This window comes from Panthera onca, chromosome C1, assembly GCF_046562875.1.
Source record: "Panthera onca isolate mPanOnc1 chromosome C1, mPanOnc1 haplotype 2, whole genome shotgun sequence".
In the NCBI taxonomy this organism is placed as follows: Eukaryota; Metazoa; Chordata; class Mammalia; order Carnivora; family Felidae; genus Panthera; species Panthera onca.
Genome location: NC_138346.1, coordinates 203,774,941 through 203,802,833, shown reverse-complemented (window position 1 = coordinate 203,802,833; position 27,893 = coordinate 203,774,941). Strand labels below are relative to the sequence as shown.

Genomic DNA, 27,893 nt, shown 5'->3' with positions numbered 1-27,893 from the left:
CAGAGTGAGAAAATTGAGAGCCCCAGGCCCAAGGAGCACCTGTGTCAACTTTGTCTCTCAGGGATGTCACCAGCTCCTATACCCTTTTACACGCTGTGTGCTCAAACAGGTGAGGCCATCAGGTGGGGGAAGCCCAATGACCCCATGTGGCACAGCCAGTCCCCACGTATCAGTGAGAGAGCTGAGGCACATCAGAGTTCGAAGGGACTTTGGAGACCCTGGACACTATCCGCTTCCCTACTTATGGAGGAGGAAACTGAGAGCCAGAGAGGGGATTGGAGTTGCCCGCGGATCACGAGGCTAGTTTGAGCCGGAGGTGGGACCAGAATCCAGGTCTCCAGGTGTGGAATCTGTGCCTCTCCTCTATAGGCTGCATCTTTCTGGGAGGGGTTGGAGCCTGTGTTGACAAAACCAAGCACTTCCTCATTCAAGGAGTGATAAGGAAATACAGTGGTGTTGCTGATTGAACAGCTAGTTTATCTTCTGTGTGTCTTTCTCTGCAAGATTATGGTAACATAGTGCCCAGAACAGTAAGCATGGACCACCTCGAGAAACCTAACCCAACCCATTTGCACACATCTTGTAGTGATCAGAGTGAGTAATGGGCTCTGACGTTATGGAACTTATCTTGGGGAAGGTAAAATGGAACACTGTGACCTTCACGTCTCCTTATTCTTCTCACCAAAATGTAAATCTGCAGGGACAGGTAGGTGAGAGGCATGGTGACGGTGTGGACAAAACCGGAAGTTGGGAGACCTGCATTTTTGGCACTGGGTATCACCTTGTTGGCTCTTCTTGGGCAAGTCTCGTCCACTGTCTAGGTCCGTTCCCTCATCTCCATAATAAGGAGAGTTCTCAGTGAAATCCACGGACCCCTTTCCCCACTTGCTCTCCTCCTCCATAAACTCGAGTTCTTTACTTAGAGCAGAAATTGAGCGTGAATGTGAAAAGAGAGAGGTAGGAAGTGTGGAAGTGCAAATGATTTTTAAACTCCAGTTTCATTCGTTAAACAATAAATATTTGCTGAGTGTCAATTTATGCCAGGCACTTGGGGCATTTTCTTTGCTAAAATGAGAGCAGACCCCACGAATGATTAAAGAAAGGCATGCCCAAACTTTAAGGAATCACAAGTTCACCTTAAAAAAATCATGCCAGGATGCCTGGATGGTTCAGTCGGTTAAGCATCCGACTTCAGCTCAGGTCATGAGCTCACAGTTCGTGAGTTCGAGCCCCACGTTGGGCTCTGTGCTGCTGGCTCAGAGCCTGGAGCCCGCTTTGGATTCTCCCTCTCTCTCTCTTTTTCTCTCTCTCTCTCTCTGCCCCTCCCCCACTCGTGCTCTGTCTCTCTCTCTCAAAAATAAATAAACATTTTTTAAAAATTAAAAAAAAATCATTCCATGTCTTTGCCTTACAAAAAGATAGGCATCTGGGTTAAAAGAAAGTTTGATTTTCCAAAATGGTTTTCAGGGGCAGTTTAGTCCCACAAGTATTGACCAGCCCTCTTAAGACTCTATGCTGGGTTGTCAGGGAGCACTGGGGACCAGGAGGTGAACGTGTAGCTCATCTCATGGGGGGAGACTAGCCAGTGACTGCCATTTAACACAGTCCATGATCTGGGCTGTAACAGAGGGGTAGGATTTGTCCTTGGGGGTTGTACTGAAATGAATAATGGCCACCCCCAAACTTCATGTACACTCGGAACCAGTGAAAGTTTCCTTATTTGAAAATAGCCTTTGTAGATGTCATTTGTTAAATTATGATGAAGTCATACTGGATTAGGATGTGCCTTTAATTCAATGATTGGTGTCCTTAAAAGAAGATGCCGGGAGAGGTGGGGAGGGGAGGGCCATATGAAGATGGAGGCAGAGATTGGAGTTCTGTTGCCACAAGCCAAAGAACATCAGGAACTCCCAGAAGTGGGAAGAAGCCAGGAAGGATACTGTCCTTGAACCTCTGGAAGGAACATGGCCCTGGTGATGCCTTGATTTTGGACTGTAGCTTCCGGAACTGTGAAATAATGAATTTCTGTTGTTTTAAGCCACTCAGTTTGTGGAAAATTGTTACAGGAAATTAACACAGGACATACAATGAAGTGCAGTGAGAAATAATGGTGAGTTAAGAAAGCAACAATCTGATGTTACAGAAATTGAGTATTATTCCTCATTGACAGAATTTGGCTGAACTAAGCCAAAAGGTTAGTGGGAAAGGGTTGGAAACCCCAGTTTGGGGTACATATCGGCACTGTGACCTCAGGGAAGTGATTTTGCCTCTTCGATAGTTCCTTATCCATAAAACAAGGATCTTAAGACCCTCATGGTCAGGTTATTATGAGGACTAAATGAAATATCTCATTTGAAAGCACTCATCCTAGTGTGTGGCACATAGTAAAGACTCAATAAAAACCTTGGGGCGCCTGGTTGGCTCAGTCGGTTGGGCGTCCAACTTTGGCTCAGGTCACGAACTCACGGTCTGTGAGTTCGAGCCCCGCGTCGGGCTCTGGGCTGATGGCTCAGAGCCTGGAGCCTGCTTCCAATTCTGTGTCTCCCTCTCTCTCTGCCCCTCCCCCGTTCGTGCTCTGTCTCTCTCTGTCTCAAAAATAAATAAACGTTAAAAAAAAAAATTAAAAAAAACCAGCTGACATTTATGACCAACCTAAAGTTGTCTCAGTCCCTTCCCCTTGACTAATGAGTTCCTTCATTGTACCACCAGTAATTATCTTCGTTAGTGGCTGTCTTTCCCACCAGAGTGTAAAATGTAAGTCCTTTTAGGTGGGGGCAGAGTCTCATTTATGGCTGCACACAGGACCTAGCACGAAGCCTGGCACGTATTTGTGAGATGGATGCATGAATGAATGAATGAATGAATTAATGAATAGTGGACACCTTGTCTTGTAAACATTAAATGAAGACATGTTTAAACAATATCTTTCCTTTTACTCTGTCTGTGGTCCCACATAACTGCATTAGAATGCCTCTGTAATCTTCCCCACCAACAATAATTTCTCTTGCCTGTTTTAAGCTTCTTTGGTAGGAACGCAGCCTCCCTGATATGTAAAATATGGGTGTCCTGGATCTTCGGAAGCATGGGGCTGTGTTCTTGCTGGCGATAACAGACTGTGGGATGTCAGTCCCATGCCTGGCACATAGGAAGGGAATTTCTCCCTCCTCTCACTTGCCCTGTTTATTTTTTGCTGTAGGGGTGTGGAAGAGACAAAGGGGCCGAATTGAGGGACAGCGGAGAACAATTTGGGAGTTTATGAAATCCTAGTGAATGTCTTTCTTTTTCTTGGAGCTGTATTAGATTGGGGCACTGCTTGCTTCCAGGAGAACCAAACCATCAAATAGGACTTCACAGGGTCAATAAAATGCTCTGAAAATTCTGTGTCTTGCACAGTGCCAGCCTCCCCTGTATCCCCGGGACCTAGGTCACAGTGGCTGTGAGTGGAGATTCTCAGGATGCCAAGTGGGGCCATTGCCCTAATAGCAAGATTCCCTGAGCTGGAGGCTTGTCAATTACCTACGAAAGAGGTGGATCAACCCCCTTGAGCCTCATCATATCAAAGTTTTTCGTCCTCAGTAGGAAAGGATGACCAGAAAGTGGGGTCTTTCATAGCCTTAGAGCCAAGGAGGCCCTGACAATTAAGCAAGGACAGGGTTGTCCAGCCATCCCATCCGATACTTTGAGATCCCAGGAAAAGAATCCATTCTTCTTCCCAGATGTCCTCCAAGTCCCTTGTTGCTGAGCCTGAAGGCTCCATCTGGCTGCTGTCTCTGTGGTCTCTGGAGGACGCAAGCACTAAGCCATCTTGTTGGGGAGGTTCTCTTAACCTGACGAGCACTGAGCCTGCCCAGGCCTCTTGCCCACGTTGCCACTCCTCACAGGGCCTAGCTCTCCAACAGTCTGTGTGCAAATAGGCGTGGCCAGGCTACCTGCCAAGGGTGGGTGCCATCAGTCATCGGTGAAAAGGGGTAAGTGTCCAGGCCCCTGGGGCTGGCTCAAGTAAGACAATAGGGTCAAGGTTGCTCTCTCTCCTCCAGGGAGTGAAATGATTGGCTCAGCTTGTTGAACTGTGAGAGGCCTCATCAGCAATCAGAGCAGTATAGTCCTCTGGAATCTGGCCACGGGGTGATTTTCACATCAGCCTCTGTCTCAGTAACTGAGGACCTCGGGACTTCTTTGGTTCCTTCAAGCCCACGTCTCCTCAGATGCTTCCTCCAGTGGGCCAGGCAGCGGTGGGCAGAGGAGCGGATCTCCCCACTCCTCAGGGCATAGATAATGGGGTTGACCATGGAGTTGACAAGGCAGAGCAAGGAGCAGAAGGCGAAGACCTTCTTGACCTGGTCGCTTAGGGTGGCGGTCAGGCTGTAGACCATGAGGGCGAGCACCGGGAACCAGCAGATGAAAAGCACAGCCAGCACCACCCCCAGGGTCTTGGCCAACCTCACATCCAGCCTCATCCGTGCCATTCCTGGCACCTGCCTGTCCTGGTGTTCAGCCAAGCTGGCTACATGCTGATGGGCCTTCCAGAGGACATGCCCGTAAGTGTAGATGATGCCAAAGAAGAGGAAGGCAATGAACAGGAGCCAGCCCAGCAGATAGTCATTGGGAATCAGGGGGAAAAGCTCAGAGCAGGGACTGGGACAGCAGGTCCATCCCATAAGGGGCAGGTAGGAGACAAATGCTGAGAGGACCCACATGATGCCCAGGGTTGCCAGCGCCCTCCCACGGGTGAGTAGGGCTTTGTATGTGGGTGGGTAGCACAGACAGAGGTAGCGGTCAATGGCGGTCAGCAGTAGGCTGCCTACAGAGGCTGTGAAGGTAATGGTCACGCTGCCAATCTTCAGCAGGAAGACAGCCTTAGAGTCCACACCGTGGAAGACGTGGAAATTGACGAAGTTGCAAGCAAAGATCACGCTGGCCAGGAAGTCAGCCACAGCCAAGCTGCTGATGAACAGATACGAAGGCTTCCTGCGGAGCCGGTGGGAGGACAGGATCAGGTAGAGCACGGCCAGGTTCTCCAAGGCGCTTAGCAGGGCCAGGGAGGTGCACAGCACCGCAATAGCGATCCTCTGGGAAGCGTTCAGGACCATGTACTCTTTCATGGGGTTGAAATCCAAGCCATCCTTGCAGCCATTGGCCGCCTCCATCACCCAGCGTCTCTCCATGAGGCGGGTCCCTTGGCTCCTGCCGGGCTTGCCAAGAAGCCTTTGCTGTAGTACAATGAGGGGAAGAAATGAGTCTTTCTCAATTAGCACAATAACGACTTCACACAATCACCGGCTCTAGCCACACCCTTTACCTGTGCGGATGGATCTTGCGTTGCCATAGCTTTAGACCTTTCAACTTTTGAAAAAAATTTGTGTTTTGTTCCCCTGTATTTTGCCCTTGCTCTATCCCACTGGGTCACTAGGTCTGTACTGGTTGCTTTGCTTTAAGAGAGGTATGTGGGAATTCAAGAAGCAGAAGTGTCCTGCAAGGTTTTTGGTCTTTTGTTTTCAAAAAGACCAATCCTGAGACTTCCCTTTGAAAGTAAAAGAAATCTCCAAGCGTCAGAAACTGAGAGGAAATCAAAACCAAGAAAAAAATGGAATCCAGAGTGATAAGGCGGGAGGGGATTTTTTCCATCGGCGTTTTGTTTGGTTTTGTTTTGTTTGCCGGTTTCGGTAAGTAAGATGCCGAAGTTTTAACAACAAAGATGAGTCTTTGGCCTCACGCCAGTAGGGTTGCCAGATAAAATATAGGAATCCAGATAAACCTGAATGTCAGATAATGAATCATTTTTTAGTATAAGTATTCTAAATATTGAGAAAAACCGAACCAGGGTTCCCAAATATTATAGGGGACATCATTAGATATTACTAGAAAGCAGACTGGAAAATCCTCTAGAGAGATACACTTTCTAGCCAGGTGATCCAAGATTCCCACATGGAGAAGCCCATGGTGTTTGAGCTCACAATACAAAATTACAAAATACTTAAGAATCTATGGACAAGAGTTAACAGAAATGTCAGACAGTAGAATGAGACTTCCCAGGACTTTGTGTCATTCTTGGGAATATGTTTAATCTAATTAAACAATAAGGGCTCAAAAACATGAGTACATAATGGGAGACTGTCTAGGCAGATTTAAAAACGAATCAAGTTGAATTTCTGGAACTGAAAAATAAAGTCTTTGAAAAAAGAAACTCTTAAAGGCAGGTTAAAAAAACAGAACAGGGGCGCCTGGGTGGCTCAGTCGGTTAAGCGTCCGACTTCGGCTCAGGTCGCGATCTCGCGGTCCGTGAGTTCGAGCCCCGCGTCAGGCTCTGGGCTGATGGCTCGGAGCCTGGAGCCTGTTTCCGATTCTGTGTCTCCCTCTCTCTCTGCCCCTCCCCCGTTCATGCTCTGTCTCTCTCTGTCCCAAAAATAAATAAAAAACGTTGAAAAAAAAAAAATAAGCTCCATGAGGTCAAGGAGCTATTTTGTTCACTCATATAAGGTCTTAGAATAGTATCTGGTACATAATAGGTACTCAATAAATATTGTGGACTTGAAGTGAAGCGAAATTGAATAATGACTGACTTTAGCATTCTTTTCTCAGAAATTGATAGATTAAGTTGACAACATACTAATTAATAGAATGTACAATATTTGAACACTCAATGAACAACCTTGATCCAATAGTTAATATGGATGGGCACCTGGTTGTCTCAGTTGGTAGTACATGCGACTCTTGATCTCAGGGTTGTGAGTTCAAGCCCTACGTTGGGTGTAGAGATTACTTAAAAATAAAATTAAAAAAACAGTCATATATGGAACTCAGCACCCAAGAATTAGAGAATATACACTGTTTTCAAGCAACATTTACCAAAACTGGATAAGTCTTAGGTGAAAAGTAAATTTTAACAAATTTAAAATAATCTGTAACATATAAACCATGTTCTCTGACCATAGTGCAATTTATTAAGAACTTAAAAAAATATAACTAACAAACTTCATACTACGAAGCTTTAAAAACACTTCTGGGGGCGCCTGGGTGGCGCAGTCGGTTGGGCCTCCGACTTCAGCCAGGTCACGATCTCGCGGTCCGTGAGTTCGAGCCCCGCGTCGGGCTCTGGGCCGATGGCTCGGAGCCTGGAGCCTGTTTCCGATTCTGTGTCTCCCTCTCTCTCTGCCCCTCCCCCGTTCATGCTCTGTCTCTCTCTGTCCCAAAAATAAATAAAAAACGTTGAAAAAAAAAAATTAAAAAAAAAAAAAAAAAAAAAAAAAACACTTCTGAAGGGGCGCCTGGGTGGCTCAGTTGGTTAAGCGTCCGACTTCGGCTCAGGTCATGATCTCGCGGTTCATGAGTTCAAGCCCCGCGTCGGGCTCTGTGCTGACAGCTCAGAGCCTGGAGCCTGTTTCAGATTCTGTGTCTCCCTCTCTCTCTCTGACCCTCCCCCGTTCATGCTCTGTCTCTCTCTGTCTCAAAAATAAATAAACGTTAAAAAAAAATTATAAAAAAAACCCACTTCTGAATAATTCTTGGGTCAAGAAATCATAAAGGGAGTCCGAAAATACTTAGAATTGTAACATTAAAATTCGTGGGGTGCATCTGAGCAGCACCGAAAAGGAAATCTATAGCCCCACATGCTCATAGTGGAAAAGGAAAAAAAATGTGCTAACCATCACAAAATTAGAAAAGGGACAACAACATAAATACAAAGAAGGCAGAAGACAACTCAGAAGAGCAGAAATTAATTACATAGGAAACTAATGGAGCCTGGAAAAGACTGAGGCTAGTGTTTTGAAAAGGTGATAAAATAGGCAACCCTCAGGAAAGATTTTTTTTTTAATGTTTATTTATTTTTTTTATTTTTGAGAGAGAGAGAGAGCACAAGTGGGGAAGGGGCAGAGAAAGAAGGGGGAGGAAGATCCCAAGTGAGCTCCGTGCTGACAGCACAGAGCCCTGTATGGGGCGCAAACTCACGAACCGTGAGATGGTGACCTGAGCCGAAGTCAGACACTTAACCTTGCCTGAGCCACCCAGGTGCCCCTTCAGGAAAGATTTCTGAAGAAAAAAGGAGAGAAAAATAATGGTGTGAAAGAGAAATGGTCAATGATCCTTTGTTGTTGACATTGTTGCTATTGTTTTTGGTCAATGATCCTTTGAAAAGATGTTTAGGGGCGCCTGGGTGGCGCAGTCGGTTAAGCGTCCGACTTCAGCCAGGTCACGATCTCGCGGTCCGTGAGTTCGAGCCCCGCGTCAGGCTCTGGGCTGATGGCTCGGAGCCTGGAGCCTGTTTCCGATTCTGTGTCTCCCTCTCTCTCTGCCCCTCCCCCGTTCATGCTCTGTCTCTCTCTGTCCCAAAAATAAATAAAAAAAACGTTGAAAAAAATTAAAAAAAAAAAAAAAAAAAAAAAGATGTTTAACCTCGATAACGGCCACAGAAATGTAAGTTTCGCTCCAAGCAGGTTGGTAAAAACTTAAACCTGAGAGGGGCGCCTGGGTGGCTCAGGTCACGACCCCAGTTCGTGAGATCGAGCCCTGAAACTTGCTCTGCACTGACAGTGCGGAGCCAGCTTGGGATTCTCTCTCTCTCTCTTTCTCTCTCTGTCCTTCCCCCACTTGCATGCTCTCTCTATCGCTCTCTCTCTCTCTCTCAAAATAAATAAATAAACTTAAAAAAAAATTAAACCTGATGATACTGAGCAGACCAACAAGGCGCAGACCAACAAGAATTTTCAGCACCGCGACGGGGGTGTAAGCTGGCACAACCACCGTGGAGAGCAGTTTGGCAAAATCTGGCAAAGTTGATGTGCCCCTGCCCTTGAATGCACCACCTTCTCTCCCGGGAATATGCTCCTGAGGGACACCGACACGTGTGACCGAGGAGACAGCAACAAGGATGTTTACTTACCTCTCCTGTTTCTATGTATTTACTTATTTAAAAAAAATGTTAATGTTTGTTTTTGAGAGAGACAGAGAGAGAGAGGGAGAGAGCAAGCAGGGGAGGGGCAGAGAGAGGGGGAAACACAGAATCCGAAGCAGGTTCCAGGCTCCGAGCTGTCAGCACAGAGCCCGAGGCAGGGCTCGAACTCACGAGCTGTGAGATCATGAGCCAAAGTTGGATGCTCCACCCACTGAGCCATCCAGGTGCCCCCTTACTTATTTTTTAAATGACATGTGGCTCACGTGAAGCCTTCGCGGGATGGCGCTGGCCCACGCCAGCATGCTGTGCTGCGAGTGGACACCCAGGCAGGGCAGGGCACAGCGCCCAGCAGCCACGGCTGGCAGTCCTATCCGGCTCAGCTGCTCCACCAGAAGCCCCACTGGTTCCCAGATAGCTCTGCTTTCTTGCACCTCTGCCCACACCTTCGCCCCAGGGTTCCTTTTTCTGGCTCACCTTCCTTCTTTTCCTTCCTTCTGGACTCATCTTTCGCCCCGTGAAGGCTTCCTCGATCCCCCATCGCTCTGGAAGCTCCCAGCCTTACTCTGCTTATGCTGTAACCAGTTCTGCACTAGGCTTTTCTCTGACCGGAGGAATAACCGCACTAACCAACATTTGTATGGGACTGAAATTCTACAAAGTAATTTGCCACCATCCACTTCACACAACTTGACAATATAAAGATTATGGTTATTGTTCTTGCATAGATAAAGTGGGCTCAGAGATGTTAAACCACTTGGCGGAGGTCCCACAGCTTGGCAAGGTCAGGGGCTGGGCTTTCGTTATTTCTGGGTCTTTTAGTGCCTTGCACAACGCCTGCCATCTACACAGTAGGTGCTCAAAAACTCCCTAATGAATGAACCCCATTTGCCTCAAGTGGAGTGGACCCCAAGGAAGAATGTGAGGGGGAGGGGAGCACATCCTGTAGGTTAAAATTCCAGCAGGGTGGCCTTGTTGAAGATACCGAATGCCTCAGTCTTCCCATTTCTCATCTGTAAAATGGGTTTTGTGAGGCTTTAAGTACATTAATATACTATCTGAAAGTGCTTCTGCTGCTGCTGCTGCTGAGCATCTTCCAATGGGGATAACTCACCTACTCCATGAGGTTCTTAAGAATAACATGCCAGGGGGCGCCTGGGTGGCTCAGTCAGTTGAGCGTCGGACTCTTGGTTTTCGCTCAGGTCATGATCTCACAGTTCATGAGTTCGAGCCCTGCATCGGGCTCTGTGCCGATGGTGCAGAGCCTGCTTGGGATTCTCTCTCTCTCCCTCTCTCTCTGCCCTTCCCACGTCTCTCTCTCTCCAAAATAAATAAATAAACTTAAAAAAAATAATAACATGCTTGGCACATCACAAGAGCTTGATAAATGTTAACCCTTATAATCCAGGTTAAAAATTAAAAAAAAATTTTTTTTTTTAACGTTTATTTATTTTTGAGACAGAGAGAGACAGAGCATGAACAGGGGAGGGGCAGAGAGAGAGGGAGCCACAGAATCTGAAACAGGCTCCAGGCTCTGAGCGGTCAGCACAGAGCCTGACGTGGGGCTCGAACCCACGGACCGTGAGATCATGACCTGAGCCGAAGTCGGACACCCAACCGACCGAGCCACCCAGGCGCCCCAATTTTTATTTATTTTTGAGAGAGAGACAGAGCGTGAGATGAAGAAAGCAGAGAGAGAGGGAGACACAGAATCTGAAACAGTTTCGGGCTCTGAGCTGTCAGCACAGAGCCGGACACGGGACTTGAACTCGTGAACTCTGAGATCATGACCTGAGCCGAAGTTGGACGCTCATCTGACTGAGCCACCCAGGCGCTGCTAGGGCTTCAAAAATTTTAAGACAGCAGAATAATTTTTACAATTGATGGAACCCCTATTCGTAAGTCAGGTAAAATCTGAGCTCACGTCACTGGTAGCCTCTCTTCAAGGCAACCCGAGGAACGTCGGAAACCTCTCGTCTAATCCAGCTCCATCATTTTACCGTTAAGAAAATAGTCCAAGGGTGGGGATACAATCCCTGAGGTCACCCAGCAAAAGAGCAGCAGACCTGAAACTAGACTTCACATCCCCCCAAATCACAAGACAAGACTCTTGTTCTGTAGGCGCAGAGGTGACCCTACCGACAGAAGTGTTTCCCTGAGACGTACAGTTTGCTGAATGTCGCCAAAGTCACATCTGAGCTGAGACAGGAAATGGTGCTGGCCGAGTTCTCAGCCCTGGTCATGAATGAGTGACAGACAGTGCAAACCTTTCTCGGTTCCCACGTCCCCACCCTGTCACTTCTGGAAGCTTCCTCCCTGCACCCTGCGGCCCCAGCCAAACTCCCCTCTCCCTGAATTTCCCTGGGAAAACGGTCCCCTTCCCACCAGAGCATGGCTTACCCCACGCAGCGTCCAGCCTAGAAGAGGGATGCCGGAGAGGTGGCTGCCGGCATTCTGTGCTGCCCCCAGGTCTGGCGTGGACACTGACCTGTGGTGGTGTCCAAATTCGGCAAGGTCAGGAAATGCAGGCCCTTAGAGGGAGGGCCTGACAAGACAACATCCGACGGCAACAGGATGCACAAAGCAACAGGAAACCCAGCTCCCTCTCTGGTTTCCCGGTGGACGGATAGAAATACCTTCTGGAGTCAGAGCATCTGGCTCCCGGACGGGCCTGCCTCCAGGGCGAGGACTGGTCTGAATGCCCGGCACGGGGAGAGACCCAGCGTGGGCTGCGCGACAGAGGTGGAACCGTTCCACCTCTGCCTTGTCTCATCATGTGACTCCGGGCAAGTCCCTTCGACTTTCTGAGCCCCTTTTCTCAGTTACTTATTTTCTTGAATGTTTACTTATTTATTTTGAGAGAGAGCGAGCGAGACAGAGGACAGGGGAAGGGGCAGAGAGAGAGAGAGGAAGAGAGAGAATCCCAAGCAGGCTCTGCGATGTCAGTGCAGAGCTCGAGCCCACGAGCCCGTGAGACCATGACCTGAGCTGTCATCAAGAGTCGGCCGCTCCACCGACGGAGTCTCCCAGGCGCCCCCCATCCCCTTTTCTCATTTACGAAACGGCAGTGACAATACCTGTCCCATTCTCCTTGGAAAAACCAATTGGTTGATGACCTCCACCATGGCTTTTGAAGCCAGTGAGCTGTGATGAGGGTAGCCATCTTTTCAAAGTGTGTGTAAGACTTTATGTCTGTACATTTTTTAGGGGAAAGCGTTCATATTTTTTTTAATTATTTTTTTTTTGCATTTATTTATTTTTGAGAGACAGAGAGAGACAGCAGGAGCAGGGGAGGGGCAGAGAGAGAGGGAGACACAGAATCCGGAGCAGGATCCAGGCTCCGAGCTGTCAGCAGAGAGCCCGACACAGGGCTCGAACCCACGAACTGTGAGATCATGACCTGAGCCGAAGTCGGACGCTCAACCGACTGAGCCACCCAGGTGCCCCCATATATATATATTTATCACTGTGTCAGTGAAGTTCCCAATAGTACGAAGCACCAAGTCATGCAAAACCATTTTGTGGCCGACTCTGTACAAATGCAAGATGAAAAGAGAACCAATCTTGGGGCTCCTGGGTGGCTCAGTTGGTTAAGTGGCCTGCTTTGGCTCAGGGCATGATCTCGCGGTTCATGAGTTCGAGCCCCGCGTCGGGCTCTGTGCTGACAGCTCGGAGCCTGGAGCCTGCTTCGGATTCTGTGTCTCCCTCTCTCTCTGCCCCCTCCCCGCTCATACTCTGTCTCTCTCTGTCTCTCAAAAATGAATAAACGTTAAAAAAATTTTTTTAAAAAGAGAACCAACCAGGGACGCCTGGGTGGCTCAGTTGGTTGAGCCTCTGACTCTCGATTTTGGCTCAGGTCAGGATTCCAGGGTCATGGGATCGAGCCCTGCATGGGGCTCTGTGCTGAGCGTGGAGCCTGCTTGAGATTCTCCCTCTCCCTCTCTCCCTCTGCCCCTCTCCCCACCTCGCTCTCTCTCTCCAAAAAAAAAAAAAAAAAAAAAAAAAAGGAACCAGGCAAGTGCTATCCCCACCTAAGAAACATGTCAAAGTCCTCAAACTGCCTGACACTCTTCTCAGACAGCATGTCCATGGCTGTGGTGGGGTTGGCAGGGCCTGCAGTCCTAGAGCCCTCATGCTGAGTGTCTGGGAAGGGAACCTTCAGGCAGGGGGATGTGGGGGGGGCGGTGGTGGTGGGTGGGTGCCCCTGGGGGGTTTTCCTACCTGAACTGAAAGTGTGAAGTGAAAGAGTGAGTGCCATGGTAACAGCTGCCCCCACGTTAAAGCCTGAGGGCACCAGGGAAGAGGATGATCGAGGAGGATCGTAACCCTTTGAATGTGGCTGCTACACCTGCAGTGAAAAGCTGAGATTGGAGGTCAAGAGTGGTCATTTTTCTCTCTGACTGGGAGTGCGGAGGCCTGGGTTCTAGTCCCTGTTCTGCTACTGATCGTCATTGGGCAGCTCCCTTCTCCTTTCTGGGTCTTTCTTTTCGCATCTTTAAAGCAGGTGGGTAGACTGGGTGATTTCTTAGGTCTCCTCCTGGAAATTCACCATGTTGAATCCCAGACCTCCTTGGATTCGAATCCAGCTCTCCATTTCGTGGGCTGTGTGACACTGGGCAAGTTACCTCCCCTCTGTTTCATTCAGCTGTGAACCGGTGAGAAATACCACCCACATGGCATTGCTGTACCGATTAAGTAACCGAAGTTTCCTAAATTCATGGTGCTGTGCCTGGCTGACAGTACGTGTCCAATAAAAGGCAGGAAAGAACTCAGTTGAGTTAGAATTCTTACAGGATTCTGTGCTCAAGGCTTGTCTGACCTTCATCTGAGAGCTGAGGCAAATAGAAAGATCTCTGCTCGTTCTTAGCTGACACTTTATCACCATGAAGGCCAAACCATCACATTTTTAAAACCCTGTTTGACCCACATGACCTTCTTGGCCTGCTTCCCAGCAGTCTGGGCTCTTGGTGCTATGTCCAGCTGTAGGAAGGGAGTCACGGGGCCTTCCTTCCACATTTCTTCTCCTACTTCCCTTCTGTGCTTGATAGCCCTTGGCTGCAAGTTGCAAGGAAGTTCTCTGGGATTTGGGGCTGTAGGCTATTGTCCTTTACCCAAATCTTATCTATTTTTTTCAGGTCCTGTATCAAGGCCACCTTCTCCAGGAAGCATTCTCTGGTTTCCCGTAACCCTTCCAGGTGGTTGAAACTCATTGAGTCCTGCTGTATGGATCACCATCTACCTTCTGTTATTTGTATCAGTAATATTTGTCTCCTCTTGCTTCCTGGATTGTGAGCTTCTAGTTTTGAGAGTTGAATCTGGGGGTCAGGGAGGGAAGACATCTTTGTATTCTAGTTCCCTTTACAATGAAACGAAGTTCTTGTAATGAGGGGTTCTGAGCTAGGCTCAGCAGCCCTCATGGAGGTGGAACTCAGCCCAGCTAAGCAAGACAATTAGGTGGCCCCGAGCCACCACCCCCTGTTCCCAAGCCATGACAGACAGTGCCCATCGGCCCCAATTCCCCGTCATCCTGAGCCTCACCCTAGTGCCCTTTATCCAGGGAACCAGCCTTCTAGAAAGAGATGGGAACCACAAACAGCAGGTCTAAGGCAGAAAGTGAACTAAAAGGTTGGCAACTGTCCAGGCTCTTTTTGACCTTGTAAATAGACCACTACGGTAGTCATCCCAGAGGAGGTGGGACAGATTGTGAGTGAAGGAACTTAAAAATCTCTCCAGTGATGTGGATGCCTGGGTGGCTCAGTGGGTTAAGCGTCTGACTTTGGCTCAGGTCATGATCTCACGATCTGTGAGTTTGAGCCCTGCATCGGGCTCTGTGTTGACAGCTCAGAGCCTGGAGCCTGCTTCGGATTCTGTGTCTTGCTCTCTCTCTTCCCCTCCCCTGCTTGTGCTCTGTCTCTCTCTCTCTCTCTCTCTCAAAAATAAATAAACATTAAAAAAAATTAAAAAGAAACCTCTCCAGTGATATAAGCCCTAGGAGAAGCTTATGGATGTGAGGCAAAATATGGAAATTGCCCTAGGGGAGGGATACAAAGGGCTGTGCAGACCGATTTCTTCTATTTTTTTTAATCAATTTTTTTTTTTTTTTTGAGAGGGAGAGAGAGAACGAGCAAGAGGGGAGAGGGACAGAGGAAGAGATAGAAAGAATCCCAAGCAGGCTGCATACTCAGCGCAGAGCCTGAAGCCGGACTGGGTCCCCCAACCCTGGGATCATGGCCTGAGCTGAAATCAGGAATCCGATGCTTAACTGACTGAGCCACCCAGGCGCCTCAAATTGATTTCTTTAATACATTTTTCCTGGGATTTCCAGCACTTGAGCACAAGGCCTGGCATAAAGTAGGCACTTAAATATTTTAAAATCAACACGTTGAATGAATGAACGAACAAATGTCCTATTGGGAAAAAAGCAGGCTTCTTCAGAGAGGCTTTGTATTTTCTTTTCCCTCCGCTGCCAGGAAGTTCAGAGCTAAACACGATGCAAGCCTGCAGTCCTGGTTCGTTCAATGTTGGTTCCTGATTCATTTCTTCTCTCTTTCAGTGGTTTCTAATGCTTTGCTTTTATTTCCACTGCCCTAATTCATAAGATAGACCTCCACCAGTTCTTTAAGGGCAGGATTTTTAATTTATAGAATTGGCGCAAAGGATCACCATGAAGGCCTTTCTCAAACATCTAACGGTTGGCAAAAAAATCTCACTCCCCATGAGTCTGCCCTGTGGGGCTGGAAATTTCCGTCCTGTCTGCTATCCACTCACTGTTCATCGCTCCCACCAGGGGCCTGTGGGATCACTACCTGCTGTCTGGACACTTGTTCTCCCTGGACCTTCCTTCCTCGTCTTTCTGTATCGTCTCCAGCCTCCCTCCTGGGAGGAATTAAGCTAAACGGTGTCTGAGGTCTCTTTCCACGGTAGCAAAGGTTAAAGGGCCAAAGCTTTGGAATGAAACATTGCCGGCTTCAAACCCCAGCTCTGCCAGTGGTGGGCTGTGTGACCTGAGGGCGAGTTACTCAAACTCTCTGAGCCTCAGTTTCTTCATCTGTGACTGGGGAAACTATTACTGCCTGCATTCTTGATGTGCAGATTAAGTAACGATTTAAAACAAGCAGTCGCGTGGGGGCCTGAATGGACTATAGCGTGTTGGTGTGTGATGTGGCGGAAAGAAAAGGGTCTCACGCTAAGCCGCAGGTGCTCAGGGTTTGAGCCTGGCTCTGGCACCAGTTGGTGCTATGGAGAGGTCACTTTCCCTCCCTGTCCCCAGTGCTGCCATCTGAGAAGAAGATCGAAGGATAACGATGACGAGGGCTTGGCATGGTACTGGCGCCCTCCACGCATTATCTCACTGAAACCTCAAAACAACCCTGCAAGGCTGGTGTAATTATTTTCCACATTTTCCAGATGAGGAAAGCGGGGCCCAGGGATGGATGTAAGAAACGTGCTGGGGGCACCGGGCACGTGTTCATTCTTCTGAAGACGCAGGGTCCCATCCTGTTGGTTTCTGTTCCTTAAGTCTTGGTAATTAACTGACTGATCTGAAATCTTCCCACAGGACAGGGTGGTTGAGCCTTTTCAGATCTTTTCTTCCTTTTTTCAACTACCTTATGTTCCAGCAACTTCCCTTTCAGAGAATGAACCAATGGTGCCCACATCCATATCATATTTGACAGTTTGCACAGTGGGGAGGGCTCATGATGGTATCTGAAGCAGGTAGCATGTCTTGAGCAAATGGGTGCAGAGAGGGCAAGTCACTTACCCAAAGTTCACAGCAAGTGCCAGGCAAAGCTAGGACTTGGGCCCCAGTGCTCCGACAAAGTCAGGTTGGTAAAGGGACAGGATCCTATGCATGACCTTGCCCAGGGGCGAGGGGCCCTAACAACAGCAAATAGGCGATCTTTGTCCTTTAGCCCCAGGGGCAAATTGCATTGTTTCTCTTTCTGGCTTTTTCCTTTTTGGACCAATCTCACTCAGCAATGCCTCCCTTGCTTACATTAGCTGATCTAGATTTTAGTCTTATCCCCGCCAACCAGATGGAGTCCTGACCTCCTCACCCCCAAGGATTTGCCAGTCAGGATCTTGGGGCTTTGGAGTCAGACAGACCCGACTTCCAGAACTGGCACAGCCAAGTGTTAGCTTTGTGCCCTCAGATAAAGTCACTTCTGGGGGTGCTTGTGTGGCTCAGTCGGTTCAGCGTCCAACTTTGGCTTAGGTCATGATCTCCCGGTTCATGGGTTTCAGCTGTCAAGGCAGAGCTCACTTCGGATTCTTTGACCCCCCCCAACCCACTCCCAGTCGCTGCCCCTCCCCCCTCACGCTGTCTTTCTCAAAAATAAACACTAAAAATGTCACTTCATTCACTTCTTTTCCTCTGTTTCCTCATCCATAAAATGGGAATAACAAATAGTTATTTGTTGGGACAAATGGGACATACTTCACCAGTGGTGGTGAAGCATGAGAATTAATTGAGATAGCATCATGCTTAATACAATGCCTGGCACACACACACACACATATATATACATATATATATATATATATATATATATATATATAGTAGAGACTATATATATATATATATATATATATATATAGTAGAGACTATATATATATATATATATATATATAGTAGAGACTATATATATATATATATATATATATATATAGTAGAGACTATATATATATATATATAGTAGAGACTATATATATATATATATATATAGTAGAGACTATATATATATACACACACACACACACACACACACACACACACACAATATGTGTACATATTACAGCTTTCTCCTCACTTCCCCAAGTTCTTTGCTAATTGACACCGAGGGACAATGTCATTTCTGTCGTGCCCTTGGGCTGGTGGAGGGGGGTCTAGGAGAACAGAGCAGTTGAGAGGCAGGATGGAGAGTGGGACAGTGTTAGGGGAGCAGAGGGAGAAGATCCTGTTTCCATTCAGGATGTTAGGAATTGAGTGAACCGGAAGCTGAGGATGTGCCGGGAGCCTGATGGATTATTAACCAGGCTGGGGTAAAGCAGTCAGCACCTGCCAGCCTGCGATTGGGACAAGAGCCCTGGGCCAAGGAGACAGGCTTCTGGTTCCAGCTTGGGGTGGAAACGATGGCCGGGTAACCTCAGGCAAAACAGTCTTCTCAGTGTGCCCATCTGTACCAGGAAGGGGTTTTTGATGACATCTCAAAGGGTCCTTCTTTCCAACTTGAAGTTGTGCAATTAATCACATGGGGCAGGGGGGTTGTTGTTCACTTGCAGAAGAGCTGGGCATGAGAAAGTCAGCTTAGGAAAGCCTGGAGCAGCAGATCTCAAACTCTGGGCTCTCTGCACCCCTTTACTATCTTAAAAAAATCACCAGACCCTGGAGGGCTTTCATTGATGTAGGTTACATCTCTCACTCTTTACTGTATTAGAAAATAAACCTGACAACTTAAAAAATATGTTTAGTGAAACTATATTACATGTTAATAGCAATAACCTATTTTTAAAAAATATTTATTTATTTGGGGTAGAGCATAAGCGGGGGAGGGGACCTAAGAGGCGGGGGACAGGGGATCTGAAGCAGGCTCTGTGCTGACAGGCTGATAGCAGCGAGCCAGATGTGGGGCTCGAACCCACAAACTACGAGGTCATGACCTCTGCCAAAGTTGGACGCTCAACTGACTGAACCACCCAGGTGCCCCTAGAAATAGCCTATTTTTTTAAAAATTTTTTAACGTTTATTTATTTTTTTTTTTTCAACGTTTTTTATTTATTTTTGGCACAGAGAGAGACAGAGCATGAACGGGGGAGGGGCAGAGAGAGAGGGAGACACAGAATCGGAAACAGGCTCCAGGCTCTGAGCCATCAGCCCAGAGCCTGACGCGGGGCTCGAACTCACGGACCGCGAGATCGTGACCTGGCTGAAGTCGGACGCTTAGCCGACTGCGCCACCCAGGCGCCCCTAACGTTTATTTTTGAGACAGAGAGAGACAGAGCATGAACAGGGGAGGGTCAGAGAGAGAGGGAGACACAGAATCCGAAGCAGGCTCCAGGCTCCGAGCTGTCAGCACAGAGGCCGACCCGGGGCTCGAACTCACGGACCGTGAGCTCATGACCTGAGCCGAAGTCGGACGCTTAACCGACGGAGCCACCCAGGCGCCCCAGAAATAGCCTATTTTTAATGAAAATAGTTTTGGGCAAAAGGAAGTCTCTTAATTATCTGGCAGCCGGATTCTCATCTCTGCTTCTGCAGTCAGCCTATTGTCATAGGTCATTGTGGTTAAAGTATGTGAGGAAAATGAATTTGTCACCACCCTTTACTACTTCCTTTGTGGCAGGCTCTCCAAGAGGCTTTTTACCTGCATTGTTTCCTTTATCCTGCAAACCGCACTTGTGGGTGGATTGTCTTATTTTCCCTATTTTAAGATGACGGTGCTGGGGCCCAGCTGGATGGATCTGCCCCAGGTCACACGACTTGCAGGTGGCTTGGGTGGCTACGCGCGTGGCGGACCCTGTCCCCGGGAGGGACGCACTCGGGGCGACAATCTCTTCCCTTTCCTTTTCATCCTTTCCTCTTTGGACTCTTTGCTCCAACCTGGGCCTCTAGCACGACCCTTAGCTGCGAGGGCGGTAGAATCTCAGCTCCAAGAGAGCAGGTGTTCATCATCTGTTTTGTTCACTGCTGTGTCTCAAGTGCCTGGCACATAGTAGCTGCCCAATTAAATGTTTTCCGAATGAATCGGCTGAAGGGCTTCTCTCTGACGCTTGTGAAAATCCTCAAGGAGGGTGATTTTCAAAGGGGACACAACTGATCTATTTACAGAGGGGCGCCTGGGTAGCTCAGTCAGTTAAGGGGCCGACTTCGGCTCAGGTCCTGATCTCAGGTTTGTGAGTTCGAGCCCACGTGTGCTGACAGTCCAGAGCCTGGAGCCTGCTTCGGATTCTGTGTCTCCCTCTCTCTCTGCCCCTCCTCCATTCACACTCTATCTCTCTTTCTCTCAAAAATAAATAAAAACATTTTAAAAAAATGTATGGGGGGGAAAAAGGGCTGATGGAATGTATATCAGCAGGAAGAACATGCGGGGCTTGACGTTTCAGAAGTGATTCTCAAAGGATCTGCGACAAGAGCACTTAGGACAAGCCTTTAGGAGATTCCCCTGCCCTGCTGAAATGTGCAGGAGAGGGTGGGGTCTTGGGGGATCGAACCTAAATACTAACAGCTTCCTGTGCGCCAAGCTTGGCTTTGCATGTGAACTCAGTTAATCTGCATGATAATCACTATTATCATCGGCTCCCTTTTGCAGACAGACACGAAGTGACTTGCCTGAGGTCATACGAAAGGGCAGAGCCCAATTCAAACCCAGGCTTGGCCCGTAATCATGGGACCTCTCCTCCCAGTTGCTCAGTGGGTCCCTGCAGCTTTCTCCTGAGGACCTCTGTCCTTTCTGAGGAGGGGGCGGGGGCGCTTCTTGAAATTCTGGAAGTAGCATGAGGTCCCCTGTTTCCTGCTTTACCAGATCCCAGGGTTCAGGGTCTCAGGATGGGGTGTCTGATGACAGGTGTCTTAGTTTTGCCCTAGCAGGGAGTCCCCCTGTGATTCAGGGCCTGTTACTCTGATTCCCTGCCTTTTACCTTTATCTCTGTAACAGGGATTTAAAAAAGGCCTATATCTCTCTCAAAGAAAACCTGCTACAGAAAATTTTGGAAACTCAGTCACGTTAAAGTCTGCATGACTGATAACAGTGCATGGATCTCCCTGACCCTGAGGGCGAAGCTTGGTCATTGGTTATTGGGAAGCGTGTGTGTGTGTGTGTGTGTGTGTGTGTGTGTGTGTGTATAGCGGCTGATCACCCCTTCTGACCATGAAGTGCTCCCTGTAGGGCAAACAAGGCCTTATAACCAGAGAGGGGGCAGAGAGGTGTGATGATGGGGACTTTTCGTGGTGGCTTCTCTATACAGCAGAGAGTAGGCAAGGGCTAATTAAGTGGTGGATATTCTGAATCACCTGCAGCTTCCCCCAGGTTCCTCTACTCCTTCCTGGCTTGCCCAGATCCCAAAGGGTGTGGTCCCTGCCCTAACCTTGATTCTGGTTGTTTCTAGTTGCACCGTGGGGGTTGCAATTCAGACCAGTTCTCCAAACGGAGGTGGGAGTGGTGGGGCGACAGAGCCACGGAACACAGTGGTGATCATGACAATCATGGAAAGTAACACTGAATGAGCGCTTACTGTATACTGTGTGCCAGACCATTCTATGCCCTTTGCACAGTAATTCATATAATCTGCACGACAAGCCAACGAGGGGACTGGTAGCATTCCCATTTCATAATCGAGGAAACTGGCATCAGCAAAGGGGCTGATTCATAAGACTTTGGGCCCCTAACATCTGGGGTGACAAAGTGGCTAGAGGGCCACGGGGACAGCTGGATGCAGGCTGATGAATGAATGAAACCTGCTGTGGGCAGTCAGGCCATGGAGAGATGCGGAGAAGCCAGAGATGGGCCAGACATCTGGGGAGGTGACCCTCACGCACACTCCACCTACTGCTTTCTACAGAGCGAATTAATGTGCCCCGGTGGCGCTGTTTGCTTTGGGCCCTGGGGCAGTGAGGACGAAAGCATGTCACCATTTCTGGCCTAGAATTTGGGATCAGACCCAGCACACTGATTCCCTCGGTACACCAACTTGCAAGGAGGCCTGGAGTTGCATCTCCTGCTTCCGTAAGGAGAGGTGGTCAACAGATAAGGATCGACTGAGAATAAGAAGGAAATTTACAAGCAAGCTCTGTGCTGTCAGCACAGAGCCCAACATGGGCCTCGATCTCACAAACCGTGAGATCATGACCTGAGCCGACATCAAGAGTCAGATGCTTAACCCACTGAGCCACCCAGGCGCCCCTACAGACGGAGGTTTAAGAGGCCGCCCCAAGTCACGGTTGTGAGTTCTGATTCTGCCTCTTATTAGGTCCGTTGTGTCTTGGGCAGATTGCCTCACCTCCCTGAGCCTCAGTGTCCTCATCTGTAAAATGGGGATAATGAAAGTACTCAGGGCTGTTGTGAGGAGTATATGGGGCAGGGGGCATGTAGCAGATGCATAGCTCAGTACCTGGCCAGCACTTAATCTACCCTCAATTAAGGTCGTCTGTCTGTGTGCCAGGTTATCTAAGGGTCATGGCCAAAACTGAAAGAGTAAAACAAAACAGAGTGAGGGCGTCAGACTAGAATATCTCCAATCTCTTCCGACTTGGGAGCCGTTTCACAGTAATATGTAATGTTAGAAACCCCAATAGGAATTATTTGAGCCATTTTGTAATTGTGTGTGGCTTGTGAAAAAGGAAGCGATTTTAAGTTACATGTACTATTTTCAATACACGTGTATCATTTCAGAATTTTCCCTAAGATTTATTTTAAACGCTTTAAATTATATGCATGATGTGTGAAGATAACTTTTGACTTCTCCCCACCTTCCAAGGGGCATGTATGCTCCTTTCTGCTTTGCAGTCACAACAGAAGAAAATGCCTGGTTAGTGAACACATTTTGAGGGAATGTTAATATTGGGACCAAAGGGACGTTACAATAGGCTGCGATGTAACAAGAGGATGGGAATCACTTTCATGACCTGAGGGTTTGAATTCTTTTTTTTTTTTTTTTTTAATTTTTCTAATGTTTATTTATTTTTGAGGAGGGGGAGGAAACAGGGGCAGAGAGGGAGCACACACACACAGAATCCTGAGCTCCAGGCTCTGAGCTGTTAGCACAGGGTCCGACAGGGGGCTTCAACTCAAGAACAGGGGGATCATAACCTGAGTTGAAGTTGGATGCTTAACGACTGAGCCACCCAAGTACCCTGAAGGTTTGAATTCTTGCATTCAATGCTTAAAAAGCCAATTTGTACTTAAAAAAGTTTTTTTTAATTCCTCATGGCTTTATTTTGTCATTTTTAAAAAGTTTATTACTTTTTTAATGTTTATTTTTGAGGGAGACAGAGACAGAGACAGAGTGTGAGGGGCAGAGAGCGAGGGAGACACAGAATCTGAAGTAGGCTCCTGGCTCTGAGCTGTCAGCACAGAGCCCGACGCAGAACTCGAACCCACAACCACGAGCTCATGACCTGAGCAGAAGCTGGACACTTACCCACTGAGCCACTCAGCTGCCCCTAGTTTGTACCTTTTTAAAAAGAATCTCATGTTTGTCACAGGCAAGAGAAAATAATCTGAGGTCCCTATTTGCAAGCCTCTCTCTGCATTTGTCTGGCAAGTGTGGATCGCCTTTATGCCCAACACAGGAGAAGAAAGAACACGTTATTTTCTCTTTTTAACAATCTTGAAATGTGGAGAAGCATAAGAACTTCCCTGAAATGCTTTGTAAGAAACTTGATCAGATAAACACAACTCATGAATCTTGAGGCAAATTTTCAGAGGAGGTATTATTTTCCTTCTTATTTCCTTGTGTTTTTGACATCAGAGTTCCTTTTGCATCCTGTCTCTGATCATTGGTTCAATAAGGGTGTAAATTAAATAATAAACAATTAAGAATAAGACCAGTGTAAAACCATATATATCAGCTAAAGCCACTCTAGTCGCCAAATAAGAAACATCCTGGGTGGGAATTCATTAGGTTATCATTCATTTGATCACCACTAACTTCTGCTTTTGATTCTTTTTATTTTAAGAAGCTCTCAGTCTGAATAAAACCAATCTTCTAAATAGCAAAAATAATTATTCGCTAATTTTTTTAAAAAATGGAACCAAGCACCATGAACTTCTAGTGTGTGAACCTTCTGAAATACCTTCCTCCTTGTTGGGAAAACCTCGTGGAAAGTAATGGGAGCACAGAGCTGAGCTCAACTCTGGTCTCTGCCATTTGCCCGCTCTGACTGGGCCTTGGTGACCTCATCTGCCAAGTGGGTATTATTAAGATAGGACTCGTGTGAAGTCTTCAAGAAGGTCCATGAGACACCCTGCACCCCCGCCCGGTTCTCAGCAGGCTCCCACCCCCTCCTCTCAGCTCCGTCAGATTTCCCAGGACCCAGGCAGATCCACGGAGACCCACAGAGGACGATTCACTGTCCAGCAGAGGCAACACCGTGAACGCAGCTGTGGTTCTCGGAGGAACTTTGGGGTGGCCCCAACCCCCCAGGGAGAGGAGGGCGGAGGCGGGGTGGTAGCTGTAGTGGGAGGGGCTGCTTCTGACTCACTGTGCGAGCAGAAGATTGGGGGCCTTCTCTGGAGGGGTAGGAGCAGGTGGAGGGAGGAGAAGGGAGGCAGCAAAGCCCATAGGACACTCAGCCCAACCCATTTCTGTCCGGAGGTCTCCCCAACATTCTTCTGATTTGGATGGGACCTCAGCAGCCTTCCTTCCCAAGCTTGGCTTTTAAAAAAAATGTTTTTTTTAATGTTTATTTGTTATTGAGAGACAGAGAGACACAGAACATGAGCAGGGGAGGGGCCGAGAGATGGAGAGACACAGAATCCGAAGCAGGCTCCAGGCTCCGAGCTGTCAGCACAGAGCCCCACGCGGGGCTCGAACTCACAAACTGCCAGATCCTGACCTGAGCCGAAGTCAGGCGCTTAACCGACGGAGCCACCCAGGCACCCTCCCCCAAGCTTGGCTTTAATGACACTGGGGGGCTCCTCCCCTTCTGATCTACCCTATTGATGATCTGCCTTTCTCTGCCATTTTCTTTCCTTGGCATTTGGGGGGGGTCTTCCCTGCATGGGGGTGGGACAGGATACACCCCATGTTCTGTGGACCCTATCTTTCCCCAGGAGATGGAGGGAAGAGGGAATTATGGTCTTCAATTTCCTTTTCCGAGCTCGGCTGGAAGAGGGCTGATGGCTCTTCAAGGCTGCATGACACCTCAGTGCTTGCAAGGTACTCTCCACACCTGTTCTCTTTGGGTCTCACTACGGTGCAGCCGGTTCTGGCTTCAGACAGACCCAGGTTTGAGTCCCGGCTTTGCCGTGTGCCACCCGCTGTGTGACCTTGGGCTAGGTCTTAGTCCTGGGTGAGCTTTAGTTTCTCACCTCTCAGATGTGGGTGGTGAGAGCATGTGTCTCCCTCACAGGCTGTCGTGAGCACTGGACGAGGTGAGGCAGCCGTGCTGGCAGACTTCCAGCAGGTAGTGAACTCTCACTAAATGTTAACTTAAGGAAAGGAGCTCCCCTTGGCGGCAGATTGGTAAGGCTTTGCTTCATTTTTGGAGTTGGACAAACTGTAGGTTAGAAAGGTGATGTGACTCCCCCAAGGCCATCTGACTCGTTGGGGAGGGGGACTTGTGTCTTCCACAGGATTCAGCGATTGATAGCACAGGCTTTGGAGCCCAGAGAGCTGGACTTGACACTCTTCCTTGGCCTTGAATTCAAGGTCAACCTTGAATGAGTCACCATTGCCTGTGAGCCTTGTCTCACAGGCTGCCTGTCTCCCTTCAAAGAGTATCCTTGGTTTCTCCTGGCTCAGGGCCTTTTTGCACGGGTTGGGGTAGAAAGCAGAAACTGTCTGAAGACAGCCCTTCTTCCTGTCCTTTGTGAAAATCTGAGTGCGGTGCGGTTAAGTGGGTGTCCCAGGAGGGTGGGGAGAAGAGCCTACATCTGTGACCCAAAGCCAAGGACACAGGACAGATGGCCCCGGGCTAAAAAGGGACCAGAGGTCACGGGCCCCTTGAGTGTTGACATCCTGGGCTCTGCTGTCTTGGGGAGATGGTGGGGCCTCTGGGGGAAGTTACTGGGTGGCTCACCCTGAAGTTGAATCCAAAGCACAGTGGTTTCAAATCCTGGCAAAGAATCCGGACTCCAGGCCTGCCAGGGAAGTGGACAGGGCTGGACTTCAGGGAAATCAAACCCCTTTGGACAATGGGCATCTATCACAGGAGGAACCAGGGTGGCACCAAGGCCGGGCACCTCCCTCGTTCTGTGCTCTGTACGAGACCCTAGGACGCCATGTGCGTTGCTGGAAGGCGAGAGAAACTCGCTACGCACCGAGACCCCATCGCTGACCAGCTCAGTAGGCTCGGAGTCCTACTGAACATGCTTTAATAAGAATGAATAAAAGAACATTCTGTGCACGTTTGAGAGCACAGCGTAAGTAAGATTAACAGGTGCACCAAGATGAGGAGGGAACAGAAGAGATACACCGGAGGGCTCTGCTCGGCTGGGCCGTGCTCCCATTTTGCCCACCTTAACCACATGGTCTTAACCCTCCCAAAGGTAAAGGCCACGCTTCATTGGTAGAAATTAATGCTAGGGCCAGAGTCGTTAGGGTGCTGACTCCCAGGGACTCCCCGGATTCCTCCACGGCCCCTCCTCTGCCCTAGTCCTGGCCTTTGTGTCCTCAAGGCATCTACCTGCCACCCGTTCGAGAGAAAAACAGCCTGCAGCCATGATGTCCTTATCTCTACTCCATCGCGGGAGCCGATGGATGAAGATCAGAGTCTCTCCACTGTAGTCATTTGCTGACCCAGGTGCCCGCCTGGCGTCAGCATCATCCAGCCCGCCCTCACCACAGGCCCACGAGTGCTGGCATCGGGCCCAACATTCGCAGAAGAGGGAGCCACGTGGGAAGGAAGGGGACCGATTTTCCTGAGGCCGTGGAGTTACCTACCAGCGCTGAGATGCACCTGGGTGCTGGCCCAGGGCACACTCGGAAACACGACTGTCCTGCTAAGTGGAACCTCCATGGAGCGGACCCCTGGCCTCCTGAGTCTAGTGTGGCTCTAACGCTGTGGAACTGCCCCAGACGGGGAAGCCGTGCTCCCTGAGCCTCAGCCTTGCCCCCCCCCCCCAGCCCCCCCGTCCAGCAGAGGGGCCCTGTACTCACCAGATGACCTCTAAGGCCTCTTCCAGCCGATCTATTGGGGTTCTTTCTGGGCCCACTGTCTGCTCATTAGGCCTGACCTTGTAAGGCAGGACACCCCGGTGGTGAAAGGGTGACTGTGGAGCAGAGAGTCTGAGTTCAAGCCAGTGTCTCACTGAATGTGACATTAGGTAAGTCACTTTCCCCCATCTGCGGGGCGGGGAGGGATAACAGTCCTGACTGCAGACAGATGTGAGGGTTAACTAAGTCAAGCCCTGCATGCAGTAAGGCTCTCTGTGTGTCGGTGAGTGTCTCCTTCTGTCCTGACCTTGGTGGTCCCGTCCAAAGGGGAGGACGGCACCAGCCCTGAGCCTTCCTGTGACTGGTCCTCAAAAACCTCAGGAGTCCCCCTCATACGGCAACAATTTCCCGGCCCCGGGCAGTCCTCCCCCTCCCAGCTCCTTACATCCCTGGAGGGAAGGGGTGAAGTAAGAGCACAGGTGTTCTGGAAGGCAGCTATATGCTAAGTAACCGCTAGGCCAGCCGCGCCCCACAGAACACAGTTTTCCGAAATGAGGAAGAGGCCCCAAAGAAAACAGCTGCAGACAGCTACTCACGGTGATCTGTGGCTGAGCTCCCTGATCCTGCTGGGCGCTGAGGTGTCCTGGCAGTCGTGTCTAGGTGGTGGGTCTGGGTCCCAGTCAGACGCCCTGTTGAACAGCCACCCCAAGCAGCTTTCACTTGCTTTTGCTCTTTCTCACAGATGAGTGAGTGTGGGGAGGCCTGGCCTTCCGTCCCTGTCACCACTTCCCCTCTGGGACCCCACTGCCACAGCATTCTTGTCCCTGTAGCTGAGCTGTTTCTCACAAGGAACTCGGGCCAGCGTAGGGCACAGGTATAGGCCCTGGAGCCAAGGGACTTGGGTTCTAATCCAACATAGCGCTCATGACCTTGAGCAATTCGCTTTAACCTTCCCAAACCTTAGTGTTTTTTCATTGCAAAATGGAGATAATGCACCAGCCTTACACAGATCACCTCAAAGAACATTCCGTTGCAATCAATCCCTGTTGCCTGTCAGATCAGAGCTTTGAAATCCAATGCCCATCGGCACCTGCCAGATAACACAAATGGGTGAAGGGTGCTGGCACGGGGCAAGAGAGAGTAGCGGGGACTGTGGGGGAGTGGAGACACATGACCCAGTCAGAGGGGGCTG

The 27,893-nt window shown here is 49.0% G+C and overlaps 1 protein-coding gene across 3 annotated transcripts; it reads right to left on the bottom strand.

The window, feature by feature from the left end:
- Positions 1-826: 826 nt before the first annotated feature.
- Positions 827-27,488, bottom strand: CNR2 (cannabinoid receptor 2). Of its 3 annotated transcripts, XM_060625072.3 has the most exons (4): positions 27,298-27,488; positions 26,705-26,817; positions 2,632-5,210; positions 827-2,403 (listed from the first exon to the last, which is right to left on the bottom strand). In XM_060625072.3, the coding sequence occupies exon 3, from the start codon at positions 5,163-5,165 to the stop codon at positions 4,083-4,085; it is 1,083 nt and encodes a 360-aa protein (XP_060481055.1). In that variant the 5' UTR covers positions 5,166-5,210; positions 26,705-26,817; positions 27,298-27,488; the 3' UTR covers positions 827-2,403; positions 2,632-4,082. The 3 variants fall into 3 exon arrangements, with proteins under 3 accessions (XP_060481055.1, XP_060481058.1, XP_060481057.1); XM_060625075.3 differs by lacking the exons at positions 26,705-26,817; positions 27,298-27,488 and adding an exon at positions 11,376-12,139; XM_060625074.3 differs by lacking the exons at positions 26,705-26,817; positions 27,298-27,488 and adding an exon at positions 11,288-12,138.
- Between the last annotated feature and the right edge of the window lie 405 nt (positions 27,489-27,893).

Bases quoted from the DNA above. Each gene is read 5' to 3' on its own strand.
- CNR2 (XM_060625072.3), bottom strand. From the start codon at position 5,165: ATGGAGAGACGCTGGGTGATGGAGGCGGCCAATGGCTGCAAGGATGGC.